We start from the raw sequence: 27,271 nt of genomic DNA, 5'->3' as shown, positions 1-27,271 counted from the left end.
TTTAATGTCGCAAATCACTCCAAACTCCAATAAAATAAAACCAGAATGAGCTACAATCATGTTCCAGATAGAAGAATGACCACACTAGCTATCTAAATCGGCATTATTGGGGATCACGTGGCTAAGTGGGTAAGACGCTGGCTCGCTAGCCTGGATGTCGGGTGTTCGATCCCTGCATTGGCCGAGAAAGTTCATCCAGATTTTCCGGCGTGGTTTCCCCTTGTCAGTGGTGCAGGACGGACGGCCTGACAAGGACAGCTGTCTAGTCGTTCGGATGGGACGAAAAACCGAGGTACCCTGTAAAAAATTGGCGTGCACGTAAAAGATCCCTTGGCAAAATTTCCTCATAGCACACTGTATGGCGTATGACCGTCTTCATTAGCCCAGTTTAGGAGCAAAACAGTAGGACGATAAACCCCATTTCATTTCATTTCAAATCGGCATTATTATCACTTTCACACCGACAACAAAAGCTGTTTTACAAAGATATTATATATACTTCACTAGCCTTCAGTAAAATTGATGATATTTGGACTAAAAACATATTCAAACTAAGTAATCTATCCAAATTTTGCTTCAAATCTTTTTCAAAACATTAAATTTGTGAAGGAAACCCTGCTTTAAAAAATCGATTAAAAGAGGTCATCTTTGTATCACGTGTCACAGTACCTAGCAACAGGTACGTGAATCCGGAGGAGAATTCATTGCATATACAAGACGATGTTGTCTTTAATCGCTGATTATTTATCATAAATATCGAAGCCTAAATAAATTCTCTGATTATCCACTGCCCACGTCTTTTTCCGCGGTTTTTTTTATCTCAGAAACTGTTGTACGCTTAAGCTAACCATCAATTTTATCAACACATACACCAAGCGCTCACTAATGCTGGGATCTTCTCGTGTACGCTTTGACGTCACTCGAGCAGACATCCCTAATCGTCGGGGTGTCGATTAGGGGAACCCTTACATTTTTGTCGCGTATACGCTTCATGGGTGTTTTTCAGGGAATCCAGTGTTTTTCTAGTAAGATTTGATATTTTTACTTCCCATATATACCAGAATTGCCATACTTTTATTGGAAATAACCCTCCGATAAATACTTTACTGGGCAAGTAGCTTTAAAATTAAGATCTATATTTAGCTTCGTTTTTTTTTTATACTCTCGATGGCATGAAGATCTGACCAATTGTTTTGGGAGGTCACGTCAGGGGTCATACGGGCTGCTTTTGACCCTATGACGTCAGCCATTGATTAATCAATAAGCGTTGACGTTTCTAGTGAGCACGGCAAAAATTCGCCGTAACAAACCGTTTCATTGGCTAATTCCTCACATCAACCAGAATGTTATATAACAACTCCTCCAGATCCTAAATGTGTGAAGACAAGCGAAATTTTGAACAATAAAAACGAAACGAAATACGGTCTGTGTTTTAATCAGATTGTAAAATTACCAAATTAGATAATTTATTAATCTGATAATATTACCGAGAAAAATAATTCTTACCCGGTCGTCTTGTGTCAATTGTTATTGTAACCGATTCATAAATCGGGTCAGTTTGTACGTTGGAACAGCCTTAAGTTAATATGATAGAAGAGCTTTTAGTTTAAGGGATAGGTTATTGTTATTGTCTAATAATATGAACTCTCTGGACTGTTGTAATGTTTTTTGATGTATGTTTTTTATGTATATTAATTTATAACGTTATAAACTTCCAGGCTGCGCTACGCTTCGTAAAATAGTAACCTAACGCATTGATTGTTAAATTGTTTAATATCCCTGCGTAATTAATGCTCCCTGTGTCAGTCTTGCAAATGGCTTTCCTAGAAACCATGTTTTTTCGTTTTTGCGTGTGGTCAAGTTAACAGGCTCTTGGAGGTAAATAATTCTGTAATATTGCATTTGTATGTCATATTTCGTTTAATGTAGTATTCATTTATTTGTCCTGCTAGGTTTTGCGTTGTGTTAAACTGTATTAATTTGTATTTTTCAGTTTTCACGTCTGTGTTACCGGCATGTCTTTTAATTCAAGTCTGGAAGTTCGAGTCTAAGTTGTTTGCGTTCATCATGTATGATATTCTACGTTAGGCTATTTCCAATGTTTATACGATGATATCCTCGTCCGATGTCATGAAGCATTAAAGAGACAATGAATAAAGATATGTATATGGTGTATTACAGTTAGTCGAGTCTCCTTTTCAATCTATGGTGTTATACTCCTGTTATCATGATCACAGGCTGGGTGCGTTCGTCTAGGTCTCCAGCTGCCTCTACAGTGAAAACTCCTCAGCACGGAGTTCGAACACCTTTCGAATGGAATGAAAGGAACTTTATGCGGTAAATATGTAAGTGAACTTTGAAGTTTTCTGACATTAGTGCGTCCTTAGTATTATTTGAACTGTTATAAAAATTGCGGCAGTATTGATGAAGAGGACATTATATTTTTTCGTTTGCGCATTGTTTACAATGGCTACGTCTGCGAGTGATCCAGTTGATCCTACTGATCAGAGTGCATACGGTTCTGTTAAATCAAGATCAGCGAAAAACTCTGAACGTTCATCAAAAAGATCGTCTGTTATTTCATTGAAGTTAATTCAAGCAGCCGAGGAAGCAGCTGTTATTGAACAGAAATTAAAGTATCATTCCATAGAAGCCGAAAAGAAATTAGAACTTGAAAATATTCAGCTACGTAAAGATTTGGATATTGCGAATGCAAAGGTGAATGCTCTTCGAAGATTTGAAAATGAAGATTTTAAAGTTGAATCCATGGTACCAGTATGTGAACAAAATAAGTCAGAACTTGTCGCAACCTTTGTGAATAGTCATAATTTTTCTACAGATTATGGTGATCTGCCTCACTTGTCTCCTGCAGTTAACCCTATTAACCCTGTGAGTTCGATAAGTAAACCTGTCATTCCTGCCAGTTCACCTTTGGTGTCTTTACCGCCGCCCCAAATGCCAGTTAGTGATGTATATAATAATACCCCACCTATGAACAATGCTGATCACTCTCATGCGTCACAGTCCGCTCCTGCCCAAGTGTCTTCCGCTGTACATGTACCTGCCAGTGACTTGGTTCGTATTTTGACAGATCAGGCTAACTTTAATAGATTACCCCCTCCAGAACCAGGTGTGTTTTCCGGTGACCCTTTGAAATATCCAAACTGGAAGTGTGCCTTTAAAACACTGATCGAACATAAGAACATTCCGAAAGAACAATGTATGCATTATCTGCATCGATATATCAGTGGTCCAGCTAAGGAAGCCATTGAAAGTTACTGTCTTCTTGACACTCCGACAGCATTTGAAGATGCAAAGTCATTGCTTGAAAAGCGATATGGCGATCCATTTATTGTGGCTAATGCATTTAGGGACAAATTAGAGGCTTGGCCAAAAGTACCTAACCGAGATGGTCCTGCACTGCGTCATTTTGCGGATTTTCTTAAACAGTGTTACACTGCGATGCGAACAATTAATTGCCTTAATGTACTGAATGATATGCGTGAAAATAGAAAACTGTTAAATAAACTCCCTGATTGGTTGGTGATGCGTTGGGGAAGAACTGTTAGTGATTATAGAAAAAAGAGACAAGAGTTCCCTCCCTTTAGTGAATTTGTTGGCTTTGTGACTGATGAAGCAGACATTGCATGTGACCCTTTAACTTCCATTACATATGCGCCTAATAAGAAAGAACATGTTCCTTCAACAAATCAACGTAGAACTGCATTTTCAACTGAAATAAAGGAATATTCGAGTTATGTTCCAGAAAATTGTGCCTTTTGTCATAGATCAAGTCATTCCATTAATGATTGTACTTTATTCACTAAAAAATCAATGTCTGACCGTAAAGACTTTCTGAGGTCAAACAGATTATGTTTTGCTTGCTTATGTCTTGGGCATGTGTCACGTGCTTGTAAATCAAGACTCAGGTGTAGAATTTGTAATCATTTGCATCCTTCATTACTTCATGGAGATACTGGTCAACCAAGTAGGCCAATGCGTAATGAAAATACTGAAGTCAAGTCTGCTGTTTCGCATACTTTAAGAACTGGGACTGATAAGTGCGCTATGATCGTACCCGTGTGGTTGTCTCACAAAGATAATCCAAGTAAAGAAATTTTGACGTATGCTCTTTTGGATTCTCAGTCCGACACAACATTTGTTTTAGACAAAACATGTGATGCTCTTGACATAGAAGGACTTCCTGTTAAATTGTCTTTGTCTACTATGTTTTCTAAAGACACTCTTATCGACAGTCGTAAACTTAATGGTCTTGTTGTGCGTGGCTATAATTTTGACGTTAGAATTCCGCTGCCTGATACCTATACAAGAGATATTATGCCGGCTAATCGTACTCATATACCGACACCTGATGTGGCGAAGCGTTGGTCATATTTAGAACCCGTTGCAAATAAACTTCAACCTTTGATGAGTTGCGGCGTTGGATTGCTCATTGGTTACGATTGCGCAAGAGCTCTAGTTCCACGCGATGTCATACCCCCCGAGAGTAATGGTCCATACGCTGAACGGACAGACTTGGGTTGGGGCATCATTGGTATTGTAGATTTTAATTCGACTAATGAAGTAGATCATATTGGCTTGAGTCATCGCATTATAACTTGTGAAGTGCCTAATTTGAACACTGCGGACATTGATGGTCGACAGGATGTTGTCGATCGCTGCGATCAAGGTCAAGTTCATATTTCGTTTCGCAACAAGATAAAGGAAGTCATCAGTCCAGATTGTATTCTTAAGCTCATGGAAATGGATTTCAATGAACACTTGGATGACTCTTCAATTATGTCTAGTGACGACCGGAGAGTTTTGGACATAATGTCGCGAGAGATTCATATTGCGCCAGATGGACATTACGAAATGCCATTACCGTTTCGGAGTTCTGAACCAGTTATGCAGAATAATAAAACTTTAGCACTTCGTCGTTTGTATCATTTAGAGTCACGTCTTCGTAGGGAATAAACATTTGCGCTCAGATTACGTAAGTTTTATGGAAGACATTATTGATAAAGGATATGCCGAAAGGGTTAGTGATGATTCGTACATATCTGAACATGTTAATTATATTCCGCATCACGCCGTTTACAACCCAAAGAAACCTGGAAAAATCCGTGTGGTATTCGATTGTCAAGCTAAGTTCCGAGATAAATCTTTGAATGACTACCTGTTGAAAGGACCGGACTTAACAAACGCCTTAGTTGGTGTACTTTGTCGATTTCAGAAAGAACGAGTTGCCTTTATTTGCGATATCGAAAAGATGTTTTACCAGTTTCACGTTAATGTTGAACACCGAGACTACCTTCGATTTCTCTGGTGGAGAAATGGTAATTGTGACTCTACACCTCAAGAATTCCGTATGACCGTTCATTTGTTTGGGGCTGGGTCATCTCCGGGATGCTCAAACTTTGCTTTAAAACAAGCCGCGAAAGATCACGAGAAAGATTTCGGCACAGTTGTCTCAAATTTCATTCAGAAGGATTTCTATGTTGACGATGGTTTAACGTCAGTGTCGTCTGTGAGTGAAGCTATCGACCTAATCAGTAAGAGTAAGGAACTTTTATTGTGTTGTGGAATACGTTTGCATAAATTTCTATCTAATTCAGCAGAAGTTATTGAATCTATACCGTGTCATGATCGTGCGGAAGGAGTAAAGAATCTGGATTTGACTATCGATGATCTCCCAACAGAACGTGCACTAGGGATTGAGTGGTGCATTGAGTCGGATGCGTTCCGATTTCGAATCAAACTTTCGGATAAACCTTTAACGAGAAGAGGTATACTTTCTATTATAAGTTCGATATACGATCCGCTTGGCTTCATATCTCCTTTGTTATTAGTTGGGAAACAAGTTTTACAAGAAATGTGTAGGCTTAACACTGGTTGGGATGATGTGATTCCTGAAGATTTGCTACCACGTTGGCAACGGTGGAGAGATGAACTGTTTAAAATTGAGACTCTTAAGATTGATAGATGTTTCAAGCCTGATGGTTTTGGAACTGTGGTTTCCGTAGGGATTCATAATTTTTCGGATGCGAGTACATTCGGCTATGGAGTATGCTCTTATTTGCGACTAGTGGATGCTAATCAACGTGTTCATGTTTCATTAGTCATGTCGAAGTCCAGAGTGACTCCGTTGCGAGCTATAACTATTCCACGTCTTGAACTGACTGCAGCTGTCGTTGCTGTCAATGTGAACTTACTTATTAAAAAAGAATTAGGATACCCTACAGTTGCTCAATATTTTTGGACTGATAGTCGTGTCGTATTAGGGTATATAAACAATGATGTTCGTCGCTTTCAAACATTTGTTGCAAATCGCGTCCAGAAAATCCGAGATCATTCACAACCGAGAGAATGGCATCATGTTACAACGAAAGCAAATCCTGCGGACATAGCGTCTAGGGGCGCATCTGCTAATGACTTAGTTGAAAATTCAATGTGGTTTAAAGGACCAGAGTTTCTGTGGAAATCTGTAATACCGGATGACAAGGAAGATTATTCGAGTATCGCCTTTGAGGCAGATGATCCTAACATTCGTAAAATTAACTCTTTCGCTCTGAAAACCGAGAACAGTTTTGATGTGATGAGACTGAGTTTTTGTTCTAGTTGGTTTCAACTTAAAAAGGTTATTGCCTACTGTTTACGTTACATGTCTATTCTTAGAAATCGAATTGCTAAGGACACTAATATTGAAAATCCTGTTGGACCTTTAAGGGTTAACGAACTTAATAAAGCAGAAATTGTGTTATTGAAGCTAGTTCAATCAGAAGTTTTTAGTAAGGAGTTGGAAACTTTGCGATCCGTGAAACAGCTTCAAAATGAGTCTAATAGAAATGACATTCGTTTGCGTCGGAAGTATATACAAAAGAATTCAACTTTGAGTAAGTTAGATCCATTTTTGGATGATCATAACCTTTTACGAGTTGGTGGACGACTTGGTAACTCAAGACTAAGTTGTGCTGAGAAATACCCAATTATTATGCCGCGTAAGTCTTTCGTGACAGAACTTTTAATTGCTCATCATCATGAATTGTGTGAACACCAAGGTCGTGGACTTACTGTGAATGAACTTCGTTTAAACGGTTATTGGATTCTGGGATGTACCAGTGCGGTTTCGGAATACATTCATAAATGTGTTAAATGTAGGAAATTGCGTGGTCGATGTCAAGACCAGAAGATGTCAAATCTTCCCGAGGACAGATTGGAATCCACGGCGCCCTTTACGTATTGCGGAGTTGATTGTTTTGGCCCTTGGTTGATCAAAGAGGGGCGTAAAGAACTCAAGAGATATGGTGTTCTGTTTACCTGTTTAAATTGTCGCGCGATTCATGTAGAGACTGTCAATACCATGACTACTGATTCTTTTATCAATGCGTTGCGTAGGTTCTTAACATTTCGTGGTCCAATACGAGTGCTTCGGTGTGACAACGGAACTAACTTTGTTGGAGCTAAGCGAGAGCTTATGGATGCTTTCAAAGAGATGAATCATCAACACATCCGACAGTTCCTGCTTAAACGTAGTTGCGATTATTTTGAGTTCAAGATGAACGTCCCTTCTGCCAGTCACATGGGAGGCATTTGGGAACGGCAAATCCGTACCGTACGCAGTATTCTTTCTTCATTAATGGACCAATCCGGTACTCAACTAGATGACGAGTCACTTCGGACATTTATGTGCGAGGCAGCTGCAATCGTAAACAGCCGACCCTTAACGACTGATACTTTAAATGATATCAATTCTTTAGAACCTCTCACGCCTAACAATCTATTAACTATGAAATCAAAAATTCTGTTACCACCACCTGGTAATTTTCAACAACCTGACGTTTACTCTAGAAAACGTTGGAGACGAGTACAGTATTTGGCTAATGTTTTTTGGTCCCGTTGGCGAGTAGAATATTTACAGAATCTACAAACTCGACAGAAGTGGACTCAACCCATTCGAAATGTTCAAGTTGGTGACGTTGTTTTGATTAAGGATGCTGAATCTCCCCGAAATAGTTGGAACTTAGGAAGAGTTGTTGTTGCGGATCCAGACTCAGATGGACATGTGCGAAAGGTGAAGATTATGATTGGTGATCGTGCGTTGGATGATAACGGAAAGCGAGTTAATCCTATATCATACCTGGATCGTCCAATTCATAAACTAGTTGTTTTATTGGAAAACTAGACCGGGGTGTTCCCCATCGAGGAGCCTTCGTTTTTGCGATTACGATTACGTTAGTGCGTTGCGGGACATTTTGTTGTTCTATCTAGCCATACATATAGATGTAGGCCTATGTACATTTTCGTTGCGATTTGGTTAGTGCGATACGAATATGGGAATTCGAACATTCTGTAATAATTGTCAATTTTAGTCTTGGTAATGTGCGTATATTTATGTACATGTAACATGTAATATCTTTCTGCGCAGATTGCAGAGTGTCTTGTCATGCTTCATTTTATGAAAATTAAATGTCTTTAATTTTGAGGAGCCATGTAACCGATTCATAAATCGGGTCAGTTTGTACGTTGGAACAGCCTTAAGTTAATATGATAGAAGAGCTTTTAGTTTAAGGGATAGGTTATTGTTATTGTCTAATAATATGAACTCTCTGGACTGTTGTAATGTTTTTTGATGTATGTTTTTTATGTATATTAATTTATAACGTTATAAACTTCCAGGCTGCGCTACGCTTCGTAAAATAGTAACCTAACGCATTGATTGTTAAATTGTTTAATATCCCTGCGTAATTAATGCTCCCTGTGTCAGTCTTGCAAATGGCTTTCCTAGAAACCATGTTTTTTCGTTTTTGCGTGTGGTCAAGTTAACAGGCTCTTGGAGGTAAATAATTCTGTAATATTGCATTTGTATGTCATATTTCGTTTAATGTAGTATTCATTTATTTGTCCTGCTAGGTTTTGCGTTGTGTTAAACTGTATTAATTTGTATTTTTCAGTTTTCACGTCTGTGTTACCGGCATGTCTTTTAATTCAAGTCTGGAAGTTCGAGTCTAAGTTGTTTGCGTTCATCATGTATGATATTCTACGTTAGGCTATTTCCAATGTTTATACGATGATATCCTCGTCCGATGTCATGAAGCATTAAAGAGACAATGAATAAAGATATGTATATGGTGTATTACAGTTAGTCGAGTCTCCTTTTCAATCTATGGTGTTATACTCCTGTTATCATGATCACAGGCTGGGTGCGTTCGTCTAGGTCTCCAGCTGCCTCTACAGTTATCTTTTACGTGTATGTCGATGTGTACACGAGACCCCGGGTTGTCGTCTCATTCGAATGACAAGAGACTGTTCCTTGTCAGTCCCTTCGTTCTGGAATACTCACATGGGGGAAACCATGGCGGAAAAACCCTGGGAACTTGCCAGACAACACCGGGAGCGGACCCAAAACCTTCCTGTTCACGAGCCAGTTTATTACGCACTGAGCCAATGCGCCTCCCAAATTCCTTTTAAAATTTTCAACGTTTGCAACATTAATTGATGCACTATGGATTCAAAACCCCTGTTTGAGACAAAAATAAAATTTTGATGCCCAAAATGTGTTTATTTTTGTCCAAATAGCCTAGATATTATAGGAAATAATTTTAGGAATGGTATAAGTACCTTTGGGTCTAAGTGGGTTATAGATGCACAATGGATTCAAAACACCTGAAATGGTGATCAGTGGGTTTAAGTTCCCTGGTATAGTGTTGTGTGTACCGTATTTCTGTAGAATTGTATAGGAAATGTCAACTCGGCACCAAACCATAATTCAGATTGAATCCCCTTTTCTTGTAATGTTTTATACCACTTTATACAAACTGTTGTATTTTAAAGGCACATTATGTAAGAGCTGGCCTCATATATTATATAAATTATTATGTAGACATTTATTCACAAAGGAACAGTCTATAATCAACTCTCTAGACCATCGGCAATGCCCGACATTCAATACATAATGAATGACCTAATCAAGCTGCGGCAATGTACAGGAGATATCTTACTCCTTATAAACTAATATTGGAGAAATGTATTGCTTCTCAGAGAAAGGATCGTCTGATAAAGGATCATTTCAAAGTGCTTATAAACAATTTCAAAGTACCGAAACAGCTTTAATCCCGGTTTCAAATGTTATTTTACTGGAAATTGATAATAGAAAATATACATTTTTAAATTTATTAGATTTATCTGCCGCTTTCACGTAGACTTCATTTTAAATTCGGTATTTGTGGCTCTGCATTAAGTCTTATAGAACGCTTGTGGGCAGAAAGCAGTGTATCTTAGTTAATTGTAAAACGTCGTCTGAATCTGTTTTCTCATCTGGGGTTCCTCGAGTGTATCTCAAACGGTTTATAAATTAGATAAAGTATTCGGAAAGAAACCTTTATTCTTCGCGTATGTCCTTCCCCAGTATAACCTCGGACTCGTTCTTTATCAATTACATCATGATTCTATAATACGAATATCATATAATGGCCTGAAAAGTTTGGGACATGATGTGAAAATAGAGAAAATGAATTTGAATTCACATTTAAGTAGCGAGCTTGTACAACGAAGAGAGCAACATAATTTCAAAATTCAAAATACTTAAATGGATGGTCGGGCGCGTCACCCTTCTGTCCTCACACTGCACGCCACTTTATTAGACCACATACTGTCTATAATCACAACTAGCTGGTACTAATGGTCTGGAATTAACTATAGTCGATACTTCAGCAAAGACTGTAACCAATACTTCGTGTTCTTTTAGGTAAATTACATTTATTATATGTCAGTATAAATCATATTTTTAGAATACTGGGTTACCCCTTCCCCCGTCAATACAAATTATCTCCCCCGTTATAAATGATGATTCGTCCGAGAGAAGAAATTTAACCAGTTTAGCTACATCTTCTGACTCGGCTATTTTTCCCAGTGGTGTCGCTCTCACGTTGCTGGCTATCATCTGAAGAAGAAATATGAATGGTAGCTTTAATTATAAATCTTTGAATTTATATGGATCTACATGTATAGCTTCCAACTGGTAGCCTCGCCTACTGAATCCCTGGTATCCCCAGTGGTCTCATTCCGCTCCACTCTACTAACCCATGGGTTCATTCATGGGGGAGACACGTATTCAACAACAGTTATCTAGTCGTTCGGATGGGGTGTAAAACCGAGGTACCGTGTATACATTTGCATGCACGTAAATGAAATGAAATGGGGGTTTAACGTCCTACTGTTTGCTCCGAACTGGGCTAATGAAGACAGGCATACGCTATACAGTGTGCTATAAGGGAAATTTTGCGCGGACAGTGGCACGCCAATGTGTACACGGGACCTCGATTTTTCGTCCCATCCGAGCTACTAGGCAGCTGTCCTTGTCAGGCCCTCCGCCCTGCATCATTGACAAGGGGGAACCACGCCGGAAAATCTGGATGAACTTTCTCGGCCACGGCAGGAATCGAAAACCCGACCTCCAGACTAGCGAGCCAGCGTCTTACCCACTTAGCCACCGTGATCCCCGCATGCACGTAAAAGAGCCCATGACAATTTGAATTCGATATATGAGTGGAGAGTAGCGCCGCTGTCCAGGCAAAATTAAGTGAAGCTTCAAGTGAGTGTCAATGGGACAATAACTTCTGTTAAAGGCGCTAAGTCTCTAACTCAATATTTTCCATAAAAACAGAAATTAAAAACATGGATTAGAATTCAATATTCATCAATTTCAATCAATATCTTGCCGTGAAAATATAAGATCCTAATATCCAATATTTAACAAACATTTTGTAATCAGTACACGAGTCATGTACGCTATGGTTTCGGGTTCCATTTTGTAATGAACAAATAAAAACATATCCTACAACACAATGTGGAAGTAAAGACTGATTCACAAACGACAAAATAATGATTTAAAAAACGTGTAGAATACACTTAACAGGCATAAACGACTGTCGTTCAATTTGACTTGTTCACCTATTTCGCCGAACATAATTGATTGGAAATTACAATATTGTTTTCAACAATTGAATATAAATTACTTTAGATATATTCATATTACATCAAAATGGGCTTTTAGAACCATTTTTATCTTTTTGAAGGTTCCCCCAAAATAGAGAAAAACGCCCTTTAAAGGCAGAGTTCCAGAAGAATTTTCTCCGTCACTTGCTTCTGGTTTGTGCCAGTGAAAGTGAAGTTGGTAATAATTCGCATATGGTTAATATATTTCGACAAGAGGAATTTATATCTACCTCCGCTTTAGCTTCTTCTGACAGTCCTATTTTGTCGATAAATTCTGTTCTAGTAAAACCAGGACTGAAAGAATGAAATGAATCACATAATTATCTAGGAGGAACCAAGCCCTTGTAATAAACAGAAATAAAATTGAGTCAACTGGCGTGGTTTCGAATCCCCGGTCGTACGTGTCCAACCTCGTGGGTTTTCCTCGGGTCCACCAGTTTCCTCCCACTGCTAAGGACCCCTACGCGCAAGCGAATTATTGAAATAAAAATAAAAAACATATGTTAGTCTTTACAATCTCATCAATATTCGTTCAGATGCCATATAAAACCGGGGTGCCGTGTACATGACAGGCCAACGATCCCGTAGCAGTTGGAATTGAAAGAAACCGAGCTGTGTGGGCAAGGTGTATAACCGTCTTCATTATCCCAGTTGGTGTAAAACGGATAAGACGTGATTTCATTTCTTGTATCGTATGTAGGCTTATGTCCTTAACAATAATATTTACTACATCTCAACAGGAAACTTATGGCTGGGGATATTTGCCCCAGACCACAATTATCAACCGATATCCATGAAACTTACAGAATATGATAACATGAATAATATCTCAGAGTAGGCAAAATGTCGTCGACCACTTCCGGTTAGAGTTTTCTGAGTTATCAGGTTACCACACATTTCATGTGGCACGACTACAGACCACAGTTATTAACCGATTTCCATGAAATTTACAGAATATGATAACATTAATATTATCTCAGAGTAGCCGAAATTTCGACCACTTCCGGTTAGCGGTTTCGGAGATATCAAGTTACCACACATTTCATGTGGCACGGCTACAGACCACAATTATCAACCGATTTCAATGAAACTTGCAGATTATAACCGGAAGTGGTCGAAATTTTGGCTTCTCTGAGATATTATTAATGTTATCATATTCTGTAAGTTTCATGGATATCGGTCATAATTGCGGTCTGTAGCCGTGCCACATGAAAAGTGTGGTAACTCCCATATCTCGGAAACCGCCAACCGGAAGTGGCCGAAAGTTTTGCTACTCAGAGATGTTATCAATGTTATCATAATCTGTAAGTTTCATTAAAATCGGGTAACAATTGCGGTCTGTAGTCGTAAGGCTATTTTGAAATTCTTGCTTACCTCATGTGGCAAATAGCCACTGCCGAATTTTATATTTGAAGGAGAATTATTGCATTTTTCAAAAATTATCAATGCAATCTGGTGAGTTTAAAATTCAGCCGCTGCAATTGCGATTTTGTGTTATTGTAGCCCGTGAGTTAAGCAACATCAGAGTTGGCCAGTGGTTTTGGAACCGAAATCCCCCTCCCATTCTATGCCGATCTAAATAAGATCATCCAATTAGACTGTTTTAAAATATAGAGTTAAATATTACTCACTTGACACTGTTAACTCGAACACCAGATGGTCCAATTTCTATTTTAAAACAAAGATTTATTACAATTTATTACGTAACATCAATGTGCTTTTTTAAAATTTATGTTTATGTTTAGTGGCAAATAACTGAATTATTTGAATAAATATATTATGTTTTACCATCTGCCAATAAATGAGTGAAACTGTCCAAGGCAGCTTTACTTAGACTGTACGGTGTTACACTGGTCATCTGTAATATAAAATATATTATTGATTATTTATCATCTCTTCTGACGAGTAAGTACACGTTTCATCTTTAAGAGGGAGAGGGAGAGAGAGAGAGAGAGAGAGAGAGAGGTGGGGTTTTACGTCCACTCTACACAAACTAGGTCATTTCGGGGCTAACACACGGTTCAATTTTTATTTCAATAATTCGCTTGCACGTAGGGGTCTTTAGCAGTGGGATGAAACCAGAGGACCGAGAGAAAGCCCGTCAGGTTTGATAAGGCGACCTTACTCCTTTACAATTACAACCGGGGAATCGAAACCACGCCAGATGACTCAATGATAGACCTTATGATACAGCACGCACGTGCTAACCATTCGGCCATCCAACCCGATTTCATCAGTAAATCAAAACATCACAGATTGATGTGTGTTTGCCATAACCTTGAACGAAATTGTGACACATGCAGTACAAGAACAGAGTTCTCCAAAAATAACACTAAAGATGTACAACAATTACAAGTCATATTAAATATTTTACGAAATTTTATAACCTGGAACGAAAGTGTGATGCACGGAGTACAACAGCGGGGTTTTCCAAAATTAACACTAAACATCTAAAACAATTACAAGTCATATAATATCTATGTTATTACTTATGTTCTGGGACAATATTAGTTCAATAACCAATGGTCTTGAATTGTATGTTGAGGGAACTCTGCCTATTGAATCTCTTAAGGGGAGTAACGTCATAATATTTAATGTCTGCCGTTAAACGCCAGCATCATGGCATTATAGTATACACTGAAAAAACCCTTGTGTTGGATCTCAACACAAGAACTTGTGTTAAAAATATTTAACTCATGTTTTTGTTGTATTGCATTGCAATGACACAAGTTTGTGTTCTTTTCAATGTCTTAACACAAACTTGTGTACATTTATAAAATCTTGTGTGTTTCCATATAATTAATTACATCGACATTAAGGATAACATTTATTATGTTACTTTATCATATGATGTTTTTTATTTATTGAGAAAATCTGAATGGGATTGGGGAACTGGATTAGGGATCTGGCCTAGCCTATATGTAAAACCACTCTTCCTGAATTTGAATGTCGAGTAATTCGCTTGATTTATTTTTTAATATTTCTAATTATCTAAAAGGATATATTAATTATTACAAACATTAAGTATGTATCGCAATGTATGTATCGTGCGATGCATTTAATATCTCTTTTAAAACAACGTATTTTATAACAGTTTACTGATATAAAGAAATCAAAGTTTTAGTCAATTATTATCTAATTATAAACTATTTATTTAATTAGACATAATTAAAGATTATTCTGATTCTACTCTGTTTATTTTCACATCTTGTCTCAGACAATATACAGAGACAGACATGACACAATTATATGGAATACAAGTTACTTAAAGAGTTTATTACAGCGACGTTTCGACGAGGGTTCTCCCGTCTTTATCAAGCAAATAATGACCATCATCGTTCGTTCGTTCTTGGTGTTTAACGTCTGCTTCCACATAAGTGATATCGCAGACAAGACATAGGAGAGCCGAAGCTGAATCCTGTTTTTTAGAATATGATTTTGCAATCTTTCCATTTGGCCTTAGGCCATGGATTTGGTTTAGTGGGAAGTTCTTCCCTTTATTTAATATAAAACATATCGTTTGATAGATGATCTCGTCTGCTTCTGGATTGGTAGATGTCATCGTTTTAGTGTTTAGGTGCCAGGCTCGTCTTATCGTGGCCTCCCCTTACTCCACTATCCCACTCTCTGGGTTTGGTATCAGTTTTATTTGCAGAATAGTGTTTAGGTGCCGAGTTCGTCTGACCGTGACTCCCCCTTACTCCATTATTCTGCTAGTTTGGTAGATGTCATCTTCGTGGGGTTTGTGTTTAGGTGCCAGGCCCGTCTTATCGTGACCCCCCCTAACTCCACTATCCCACTCTGTAGGTTTGGTGTCTGTTTTTGGTGGAATAGTGTTTAGATGCCGAGTCCGTCTGATCGTGACTCCCCCTTACTCCACTATCCTGCCAGTTTGGTATAAATCCCATATGTAGTTTAGTGTTTAGATGCTGGGCCCGTCTAACCGTGACCCCCTCTTACTTCACTATTCTACTTAGTCCAACTGTGTCCATTAGGGCGTGGATTTGTTCGAAGATTTGCAGTTTCAGATCTGGTCTCGGGAAGAGTAGGTTCTTAGTGTTGAATGGTATGTTGTTGGTCTCCATTGTTCTCACTAGTTCCCTTCTCTCCTCCTCGTATACCTCGCAGTCTACCAGGACATGGTTGGTGGTACATTCTTCTCCGCACTCACAGATGATGACTTGGTGTTTGTAGTCTCGCAGCCGCTCTTTCACCCTTAGCTTCGATATAAGTCTACAAATATCTCTTCTAGGCTGATTGAGTGTTGTCTTTGTGTAGATCTTGTCATCCAGCCGGAATCTGTATGTGTCAAGTTCAACGAGATTTAATTCCCAGATTGAATTGACCTGTCTTTTGACCATACTGTAGATTTCCGTGGTGCTGTAGTCTATGGTGCGGAGTGGTGCTGTGTCCTTGAGACCTTCATTGGCGAGTCGATCTGCCTCCTCGTTTCCTCTAATGTTGACATGTGATGGAATCCACACGAGTTCTACTTTGCTTCCCTTCTCTATAACCCTCTGGTACAGCTGCCTGATTTCCAAAATGACTTCTGGTCTTTAGTCCGAGTTGTCATTTTGGATTGAAATCAGACTGCTCAGAGAGTCGCTTGGAATGACGAACTTACTAGTCTTTTGATGGGAAATCAATGATATAGCGCCACGAATGGCCACAAGCTCTGCAGTGTACACCGAATAGTTATTGGGCAGTTTCCTGCTTATTCCCTGTTTCCCGTTTGGCAGGTATATTCCAAACGAGCTGGTGCCCTTTTAGGATTGTGTGAGCCATCCGTGTACACATGGTCCCAGTCATCAGACGGCCAGTTGTCTTCCAGGTGTTCTAGAGAGAAAGCACGTGCAGCAGTGGGGTTGTTTTTCTTGTCAGTTTTCTGTAGGGGTCGTGTTCATTTATCACGAGCTCCCCCAGTTGCAGTTCCTTGATTGTTTCCCTGATACCCTGGCCGAAGCCTTTCTGTCTAGGATCTCTTACATATCTTGTCTTTTGTAGACTGACAAAAGTATGGGATCTTTCGCCCAGTTGCGAGATCTTGGCCCAATATCTTGTCGCTAGTTCTTTTCTTCTTAGGGATAGGGGCAACTCCCCGGCTTCCTGTAGTAATGCCTCTCTCCTAGTCCCAAGCCCTACGCCGGTCGCAATACACAGAGCTTTGTATTGGATGGTGTCAAGCTTACTTAAGAGTTTTGGCGCACAGTTCATGAAGGCCAAAGAGCCGTATAGTACTTTTACTACCTTTCTTAACTTTTATAATGTTATTTATATGTCTTATCTTGTATATTTTTGCATTTTTTGTATTTTACTCTGTAAAGTCCATCGAGATGTATATATGGTTGACTATAATCAATAAATTATTATTAATTATTAATTTGTGTTTCAAAGAGGAGTAAGCAATAATGCTACCTGACTAGAATACCCCCCCCCCCCCCCTTGAATTCGCATGTAGCCATACATATGAGTCTCAAAATAATATATATTGTTAAATTATGCTCTTTTCAACTCCCCCGCCCCGCCGCCGCCCCCTGCTCAATGGGTTATTTTACTTTTATTCTGCCATCTAAATAACTCTATACCCATGACTGGTGTACCAAGTTAAATCCACATTATTGTAGGATGAAATCAACCTTAATTTTTAAACATTTATTAAAACATTTCGAATGTTAATGCCTCTTTTATATGAAATGTTTTTATTAATTAATCAATTTTTGTTTTACAAATTTTTAATTTTCTCCATTTTATTTGATTTTTATGCTATATTTATTTTATCTATCTATAATTATTTGCCTATGCTTTATCTATTATTTCCCATTTATATACTGTAGAAAATTTTGAATTCCTAATCTGTTAAAGGGACTATTTTTTCTTAAAAGTATTTCAATTTAGTGCATTATTAATGTCTTAAGAGCTTGGTTTGGTTGATATTAAATTTAGATATATTTAAAATGTATGTTTTGGGACCATGGGTTAGGGATATTGTGAACATATATATTATATTCTCAGTTATTATTGAACACAATTTTATTAGTGTTGGAATTAACTTTGTTGATTTATATTCCAAATGTCTTGGTGCTTTATTTTTCAATTTAAATAGCTACTTTTTATTTAATAATTGGGAATGGGGGGTGGGGTATTTTTTCATTGTATAACACAATTTTATTAGTATTGGAATTAACTTTGTTTATTAACCTTCGAGATGTCTGTATTGGTATTACTTTGGCATTAATTTATTTTTTCATATCATTTATTGAATAAATAATAATTTAACAAACAAAATTATTATATGTCATTTATCAATAATTACCGTTTAAACAGAACGAATGGAAGAGGTTGCATTCGAAAGGTTGTTATACTGGATATAAATTGGTAAAATACAACACAAGTTTTTGTTATACACAAGTTTCAGAAATTTCAGAAATTTCAACACAAATAATGTATAGAGTTTCACACAAGTTTCAACACAAGTTTTGTGTTGTTTCAACATTTAACACAAGTCTTGTGTTGTTTCAACATTTAACACAAGATTGTGTTGTTAAATAGAGACATCTAACTTGTGTTGAAAATAACACAAGTTTGTGTTGTTTCAACACAATTCTTTTTCAGTGTAACTAAACTGTCTAACAATTTTTTTTATTGCAAATTGACCCGAAGAAATTGATGAGATAATTTTATTCTTATTCAAATAAAAAAGAAAAGAAAGTATAACAATAAACGAGACAAGAAGGTCTTACCCCTTTTTTTGAGGCGACACTAGAGATGTTGACCACACTACCTATAAGTATAAACACACCCATCATGTATTGTATGGAAGGATATCTCTGCCAATATTAAATGCTCTGCTACAATGTCTTTTCCGTTAATTACGTGTAAAAAGTACAATGTACAAAGTCTGAATACCGGTAATGATAAAGTCAAAATACTTCTAAGGCCAAAGTTAAATCTAAAACGTCAAATACAATGTGTCGAACGTCAAATGTTTTATTGGAAAATGCTGTTCTGACGTGTCTACATTTGACATTTTCCTTATCACATTTTACATTTGCGTTCTGTCGCATCTCATTTTGCTTCACGCCTTTTACATAGCATCTTAAGCACAGCGCTAAGTTCGATATGCTAATGTAGGATATCACGTGACTTAACCTGGCACACTATAAGCCAGCACACTATAAGATATTTACATTGTCTGCGGTGTCACCTCGATGGAAGCGAACTTTACACTTTATACTTTTTACATATAATCAATGGAAAAGACATTTTAGCAGAGCATTTAGTATTGGCAGCGATGCCCTTCCATAGTATTGTACTTATATCTCTCAGTGCCTGAATCAGAGATATAATGTTTTAAAATCAGGACAACAACATTTTAAGATCAGGGCAACAATGTTTTAAAATCAGGACTACAATGTTTTAAAATCAGGGCTATCAGGACAACAATGTTTTAGGGTAACAATGTTTTAAAATCAGGGCAACAATGTGTAAAATTAAGACTACAATGTTTAAGAATGCCACATTCCGAACACTGACTGTGGTCCATGTTTAACTACAGAGGTTATTTTTCATATATATATTTTCATAATCATTTTTATTTTCTGATTACATCTTTGGAAAAGTTGTGCAGGAGCCAATTTCACCGAGAAAATCAAAATAATTAACATGTCAGAATATCCGCACTAACACTGAATGCTCTAATTGACATAATCTGATCTACTTGGAGTACATTTTACAAGCACCCATAAAACTGAAGACATTTGTTTCTATAATTTGAGTTTCCCCGACAATGAATAATATGATAATTTCAGAAAGTGGTAGGTTTCCTTGCAACGAGATACGTGCCTACCAACAGCTTTCTTATCTGGTCAGTAAAACAAATATTCAACTGTTATCTTAAAATAACAGGTCAAATTTGAAGTGTTCTTTTAACAAAAGAATCTCGTCACAAGGCAGAACTTTGCGGATTAATGCAAGACAATAAAATACACGAGGTTTTATCTAAGGTTTACATCACCTCTTTTCTTGGGCAATGCCGTATTTACAGATACACCCTTACCCTTACTCCCTTTTAAATGTGATATACAAAGTTTACAGTTGAATCCTCACATTTGCTTTGTTTTAGATAAGGTATACAGGGTTTACAGTTGAATCTTTACTCCCTTTTTAAATGTTATATACAAAGTTTACAGTTGAATCCTTACTCCCTTTTAAATGTTATATACAAAGTTTACAGTTGAATCCTTACCTTTGCTTTGTTTTAGATAAGGCATGCAGAGTTTGGACAAATAAAACGGAGCTCTAAAATTGACTCTCATAATTTCATCAAAATCTTTCATGTCCGTTTGTTCCGTATTTCCCATTCTACTGTATCCAGCATTATTAACCTGTAAAATATCCATGAAATATGGTTTGACAACCCACTGCTCAGCTCCGCTTGGGCTGATGAAGACGGACATGGGTGATAAAGTGTGCTATGAGGGAAAGTTTGCCTTGGCAGCGGCGCTACGTCCTACTGCTATATCGAATTTTAACAGCTAAGAGATAGTTTAGGTGCACGCCAATGTGTACACGTGACCTCGGTGGTCGTCACATTTGGACGACCATACGTTGTCCACAAAGCCACGCTGGAAAATGCCGATGAACTTTCTCGGCCAACACAGGGATCGAAACATGGGACCTCCAGGTTTGCTAGCCAACATCTTACTCGCTGAGTCATCGCGCGACTCCAACTCACGAAGCCGGTCAAAGTTTCTAGTCACGGAATGGACAGTTATTTTATCTACATTCTCGAGTTGACGCATGTCGTACCGTCTAAAAAAAACCCCCAAAAAAACCCAAAAAACATGCCGTAAAAGTTGAATTAGGTAAAAGCCATTTATACTCTAGCCATAACAACCGTACATTTTTACTGTTGGCCATAACAACCGTGCATATATTTTCCGCAAAAATCTAAAACCAAAAGTCGGGTATTCGGAACGTATGCAGCCTGGAAAAGAATGTGTGTCCATTTTAGGTATACGCCGACGGATAGGTGTCGATATCCAGGAATTCTTGAAATGAAATGAAACGAAAAAAAAAGTTTCCGCCTGTCCATCGAATGATTCCAATTGTCAAGGGTTCTGTCATGTAGATACAAGTGAACACGGGAATTCGACCCACTCTAACGACTAAACCTCATTACTTTCCATGTCCTCCGCCCTGCATCACTGGAAACCTGGTTAGCTTCAGTGAGCCATCACCTTAAACACTGGGCCACCACTTATAAGGAATTACTAAAGCCCAATATGCGGGAATTACTAAAGCTCAATATGTGGGAATTACTAAAGCTCAATATGTGGGAATTACTAAAGCTCAATATTTGGGAATTACTAAAGCTCAATGAGTGGGAATTACTAAAGACCAATCAGTGCGATCCTGCTGAAACAGGATGGACTGGATCATTAGGTTGAACATCGACATAATAAAATAAAAACTGTGCTTACCAATCCATAAATAGAACCAAATGTTTTTATTGTTTTATCAACTAAATTCTGTACATTATCATCTTTACTGACGTCACATTCTACTATCAAAATCTAGAAATAAAATACACGTGCATTATTTATACGTTTATAATTAACCACAACAGATCTAGCCTCGAGATGTTAAAATGGCGTCGGTATACCGTTGGACACCGATGAAAATCAATAAGATCAGATCAAATTGTTACACCCAGTGTGTTCACAAAGAACAATACTGTCAATACTGCCCTAAATTAAAGCATGGAAACATTCGTCACGTGATACTAGAAATGAACACGTTATAAGTTTTTGAACATCTTAGAAAGGTCGATAAATATAGATGTTTACCGTCGATTATCGTGTGGTCGCAATAGCCAGGATTGAAATGAAATGAAATGAAATGAAATGAAGTTTAACGTCCTACTGTTCTGCTCTTATACTGGGCTAATGAAGACGGGCATACGCCATACAGTGTGCTATGAGAGAAATTTTGCCCGGGCAGCGGCACTATTGCCTACTCTTATACCGAATTCCAACTGCCAAGGGATCTTTTACGTGCATTCCAATGTATACACGGGACCTCGGTTTTTCGTCTCATCCGAAGGACTAGACAGCTGTCCTTGTCAGGCCCTCAGTTCTGCACCACTGACAAGGGGAAACCACGTCGGAAAATCCAGATGAACTTTCTCGGTCAATAGCCCGGATTGAACACGGCGACAAAATGATATATTTCTGTTTTGTTTTTTACCAAATTCTTCATGAAACTGATTTTCAGAATTTCTGTTATTTACACCCATGTCATAAATATCAAGCTTCGGAACTCCCAGATGAGTTACAACAGTCAGTTAGAAAGATCAACAACTCGTTGTGATTAACAAAAGTTACTGACACTTCAAACTATCGTGAAGATGATCCTGAAGTCATTAATCCCGAAAAGAGCAGAACGTACAGAATGCTGCGTAATGACAAGCGACATCGTACAAAAAGATGCGATAGAAATGCCTTTCGCAACTCCCAGCAAAATGTAAATATTCTAAACTATTAGTTACGATCGGAACCGCTACCCGAATAACGGATTGCTATAGTAGCTGAATCACTCTTATCCAGTTTGAAATCTACCATGTTATCGTATACGGAAAAATGTTCAGATAAACTAACCAAACAGACAAGAAAAGAATATAAATGATATGCTTACATTATCTGTAGCCAATCCTTTATCTTGACACTGTAAACTTGTATCCTTTAAACCAGCGATACGTCTAGCAGCTAGAACTAACTTGGGTTTGTATGGAGCAAGATGGACAGCTATTGCCCTTCCTATACCTGAGCTCGCACCTGTAAAGCCACAATAATAATAAAACGTATTAAACTAGGATGGTGTCTGTCTGCTTACCAGATCGGGTTTTTAAACAGATTCACCAGGCAAATCAGTTCGTTCATCGGGATTACTGTTTTTTTTAGTTGGCCCCCTGCACTAGGTGATTCGGTATCATCTTAATAACTCGTTGATCTTCGTATCGGCTGCAAACGTCTGTAGTTGGTGCCCTAGTCTAGGTGATTTTGCATCATCTGAATAATCATTTATCTTCATATCTGCTTGAACGTCTCTAGTTGAACTACAGATATGGATTAACAGAACACAATTGTTATGGGAAACAATCACTAGTTTTATTCTAAAAGCACGACGTTTCGACAAATATCGTCTTATCGTTGTCAAGCACAATGACTTTTAGTAAACCTTAGGTCAATATATACAAAACAGGCCCGGCGGAGTGGGGGCCTGGGGGTGGGGGATCTTTAGCACCCCCCACCCATCCCCCCCAATAATTTGACCGCACGTAATTTTTTTCTCCAGGTTATTGCACGCACGTAACTATTGAATGAGACTTCTAGAACGTAGACCTCCATAAGAAGAAAACCCTGCTATGCTCTATACTGATCTCTGGGTTAAGAAACCAACGGTTGCGAGGGTCGCGATTAGATAACTAACAGCCGATCTTTATTTTTCAAGTCCATCTCACGTCTGTTGTATCTATGACATATTAGGTAATTAGAAAAACGACGAGATAGTTTAATTATACTCTTTCCCCGTGTCACTTATCCATCAAATAATTCACTGCTATCAGTTATGGCCAGTTAAATCAAGGGTTTGCCTAGCAAGATATGCCCACGTTTTGCAAGAAATGAATGGGGAAGAGTTAAAATCAATAGGGTTTATCCTCTCATTCAAGAACTTTTGATCCTTAACATATTTAAGTTTCAACAGAATGGGACAACAATGGTACCCCCCCCCCCCCCCATGGAGAGCCTATAAAATCCGTACATATTTCAAATTTTGCGCGAAAAGCAGGGGCTATAGCTCTAGAATGTACGGTCTAATGCTACCATAGTCGAACTCATCCAAGAACTTCTGATCCTTAACACACAGTTTAACTTTCATCGTAAAAGGTCCACAAACTTCATTCATGTAAAAGGCAGGGGCAGATGCGCGTGATAGTTGAACTCACCCAAGAACTAGTGATACTCGTTTTAAGTTTCATCTAAATCGTGCATACTTTTTTTGTAAAGAGGAGTGGCTATTTGACGGGGAAGTTTTGGTCCGTTTTTGAGGAAATAATTATGGTGTAATGGTGATATATTTGAACATCTTTGAAAAAAAGGTACACAATGTGACCTCTAGGCGGCCCATAAGCCAAAGACATGATAATTCGTACAACCAGGGGGGTCATAATCTAGAAATTTACGATCCAATATGCGCCAATATCGAAAGGAACACAGCAGAAGTTTGGATTGTAAATATATATTTTAAGTTTCATCAAAATTGTATAAAAAATTGCAGCGGCTGGATGATCTACAACCTGTGTATGTTCAGATTAAATATTAAAGCCACCAGGAGATCACGAGAAGTAATCAGGCCGGGGGCTAGATCTTGGGTTAGGATTGGTGCTATCCTAATATGTAGGTAGCCTTGATATTTAGATCTAAAATTGGTATTACATGCGTTTATGGGGCCGGCCATTATATCGGGCAGCTCTGTCCTATTTTCAGAAAATGTGAACTCAACCGTAATTATGGTATAACGGAGATTTATACGAACGCCTTTTAAATATTCGAAAGTAACAAAACCGAGAACTTTGGGAGAAAGACCTATATTTCAAGTTTCGTAAATATCGGATAAAAATTGTGACCTGATATAGTTGAACGGTATTTAAAATCAAATAAAAACTGTTACTTCTATGGTGTCCACAAACTAAAATGTGATTGTTCGTACAAACAGTGGCCATAATCGGTCCACAATCTTTGTATTTTTATGCAGCATCACAGGAGTAAACCACAATCGACTGTGTTTTTATGGTAAGAGAGTTCAAAAAGGAATACAATTTCACTTCATTGCTGAGTAGTTTTATCAGCCAGAAATCGCTCAGAAAGCATCTCCGACGATCTAGACCCCCAAGGGATCCCCATGGACCCTCGCCTAAGGACCAAGGATGGTAGACACCCCCCCCCCCGCCCAATCAAGAATTGCTACCGCCGGCCCTGCAAAATTCATAGTGAAACCACCATCAACATGGATTAAAATAACAGTAACAGTAACAATAGAAGGTGGTGATTTTGTTTTACCTTAGGGTGCGTTTGGGGATTTATTCAGATAGCATTGAACTAAGATATTCTGGGGCTTTTCCATTTAAACATTTATGGGCCATACACAGGAGTTTGAAATGGATTCTGTGGGTGATTGGTAGCCAGTGCAGTTATTTTAAAACAAGTGTAATTTGACAGTTTCTGTCAGATCTGCAGACGATCCTGGCTGCAGTGTTTTGCACAATTTGAAGTTTGTTTATCAGGTTCTGATAAATGCATGAATGTGTGTATCCTGCGTGCTACTTGGCCACAGTGCTCAAGTTTAGCTAAACATTAGTTACTTTTAGCTTTTCGGATAACGTTGGTTAAGTAAGAGTACTGAGAGCAATACAGCTGTCTGTGGATCTCCAATTTAGATTTACGCCATTTTCGCTCTGCTCGGCGTCGAGCACGTTTTGCTTCTAGAACATTTGGGTCATACCATGGTGTATTAAGTCTGACAGCTACAGTTCTGTTTCTTGGAGGACCATGTGTGTCTAGAAGGTCAGACAGAGTCTTGTTATACAAAGTGGCAAGATCATTCACAGATTGGGGTGGATCTTGAAGAAGAGTTGAACTTAGCAAGTCAGATCTGAATTCAAAAGTAATGATTAAATTCCAGTCTTTATCACGGTTAAAATCACATCAAATATACACCTTCGTGATTCATAAAAATGGCTGCAGCACTATTCAGCGTGTAAAAGTAGCAAAAGATATGGTAAAAGGACGACGATTTTATACGAGCCTTTTCCGTATGAAAGCTGTTCGATGCGTGCTGTCGTATCCGTGTGCCGTATCCCGTATGAGAAATACACACGCATTGCTGGCATCACACGCAAAAACGATACGGATACGCGATACGGACCAGGTATTTACGCTTGCCAAAAGTCTCTAATTTTGGGTAGATCGTGCGTGTGTGTGTTTCAGGCTTTATGTTCGCTTCGACCTTTCGTCATATCGTAGACAAGAATAGAAACTTGCCTGAAGACCGACAGCATACGCGTCAGAAAATCCCGACAATGGGTATATTGTTTCACTTAGATATTTCTATACATGTAATTGTATACCAATGTTTCAGTGATATTTTAGTGAAGAACACTTTGACATTTGGACTTGATTATACTTATATATATATATATCTATCCACACTTATCAGTAGTGAATTATCGCTAGGCAGCTACAATCACTGATAAGGAGAGAGAGAGAGAGAGAGGGGTTAATGTCCACTCGACACAAACTAGGTCATTTCGGGACTAAGATTTGGATTAATTTTATTTTATAATTCGCTTGCGCGTAGGAGTCTTTACCAGTGGGAGGAAACCGGAGGACCCGGAAAAACCTACGAGGTTAGACAGGCGATCTTACTCCTTGTTACGTACAACCGGGGATTCGAAACCACGCCAGTTGACTCAATGACAGGCTTTATGATACAGCGCGCACGTGCTAACCATTCGGCCACCCCCCCCCCCCACTGATAAGGATGACATCAATGCGACTTAATGAGTCTCAAATATTAACGTCGACAGTTGTACTTTAATATAGTCATAAAATGCGCCTACCTGTTATAATAACAACTGTTCCTCTCAATGAAGCCATCTTATTACGTCGTGCTATTCGGACTGTTGAAAACTACGTTATGCTACAATACAGAAGATGAATGAATGTGAGACCATGCTCGCTTCTGAATGGCCAACTTGCTTTACCAGTCTAATTAATACCTGCCGATCATGTGATCTTATTTCTAAAAATATACCTTTTACCCGGGTTTCGAATAGTATCCTTATTTCTAGCAATATATACCGGGTCTACCCCCTTTTTCTATCAAGATATACGCGTTCTCTAGCGCTGCCCTTACTTCTAACAATATATACCCGTCCTCGAACGGTGCCCTTACTTCCAACAATATATACCCTTCCTCTAACGGTGCCCTTACTTCTAACAATATATACCTGATCCCTAACGGTGCCCTTATTTCTAACAATATATACCCGTCCTGGTCTCGTACCCATACTCCCGCCTTTATTAGCCCAGTCAGAGTAGAACAATAGGTCATTAAATCCCATTTCATTTCATTTGATGTCATTTGTACCCTTACTTGTCTTACCATATGTCTCGAAATCACCTCGATGTTAATCTGCAATATGAGGACAAAG

At 38.4% G+C, this 27,271-nt stretch overlaps 2 protein-coding genes across 2 annotated transcripts; one reads left to right on the top strand and one right to left on the bottom strand.

The window, feature by feature from the left end:
* Nucleotides 1-5,282: 5,282 nt before the first annotated feature.
* LOC130010348 (uncharacterized) lies at nucleotides 5,283-9,136 on the top strand. The gene is made up of 2 exons (XM_056101657.1): nucleotides 5,283-8,839; nucleotides 8,955-9,136. The coding sequence occupies exon 1, from the start codon at nucleotides 5,372-5,374 to the stop codon at nucleotides 8,183-8,185; it is 2,814 nt and encodes a 937-aa protein (XP_055957632.1). The 5' UTR covers nucleotides 5,283-5,371; the 3' UTR covers nucleotides 8,186-8,839; nucleotides 8,955-9,136.
* Nucleotides 9,137-10,738: 1,602 nt separating this feature from the next.
* On the bottom strand, nucleotides 10,739-26,831 carry LOC126823974 (estradiol 17-beta-dehydrogenase 8). Its single transcript, XM_050553055.2, has 9 exons — nucleotides 26,678-26,831; nucleotides 22,693-22,832; nucleotides 21,480-21,572; nucleotides 20,243-20,381; nucleotides 18,738-18,778; nucleotides 13,786-13,855; nucleotides 13,629-13,665; nucleotides 12,228-12,291; nucleotides 10,739-10,942 (listed from the first exon to the last, which is right to left on the bottom strand). Exons 1-9 carry the CDS (start codon nucleotides 26,712-26,714, stop codon nucleotides 10,787-10,789), a joined length of 777 nt encoding a protein of 258 aa, XP_050409012.1. The 5' UTR covers nucleotides 26,715-26,831; the 3' UTR covers nucleotides 10,739-10,786.
* Between the last annotated feature and the right edge of the window lie 440 nt (nucleotides 26,832-27,271).

The sequence above is a fragment of the Patella vulgata genome, chromosome 6, assembly GCF_932274485.2.
Source record: "Patella vulgata chromosome 6, xgPatVulg1.2, whole genome shotgun sequence".
NCBI lineage: Eukaryota > Metazoa > Mollusca > Gastropoda > Patellidae > Patella > Patella vulgata.
This window is presented reverse-complemented; position numbering and strand designations above follow the sequence as displayed.

What these genes read in the sequence shown, in the direction of transcription:
- LOC130010348 (XM_056101657.1), top strand. Translation starts at nt 5,372, where the DNA reads ATGACCGTTCATTTGTTTGGGGCTGGGTCATCTCCGGGATGCTCAAAC.
- LOC126823974 (XM_050553055.2), bottom strand. Translation starts at nt 26,714, where the DNA reads ATGGCTTCATTGAGAGGAACAGTTGTTATTATAACAG. An exon ending in AACAGTTGTTATTATAACAG is followed by an intron (nt 22,833 to 26,677) that starts GTAGGCGCATTT and finishes GTGGCTTTACAG; the next exon opens with GTGCGAGCTCAGGTATAGGA. An exon ending in CACTCATTTATTGGCAGATG is followed by an intron (nt 13,666 to 13,785) that starts GTAAAACATAAT and finishes GTTTTAAAATAG; the next exon opens with AAATTGGACCATCTGGTGTT.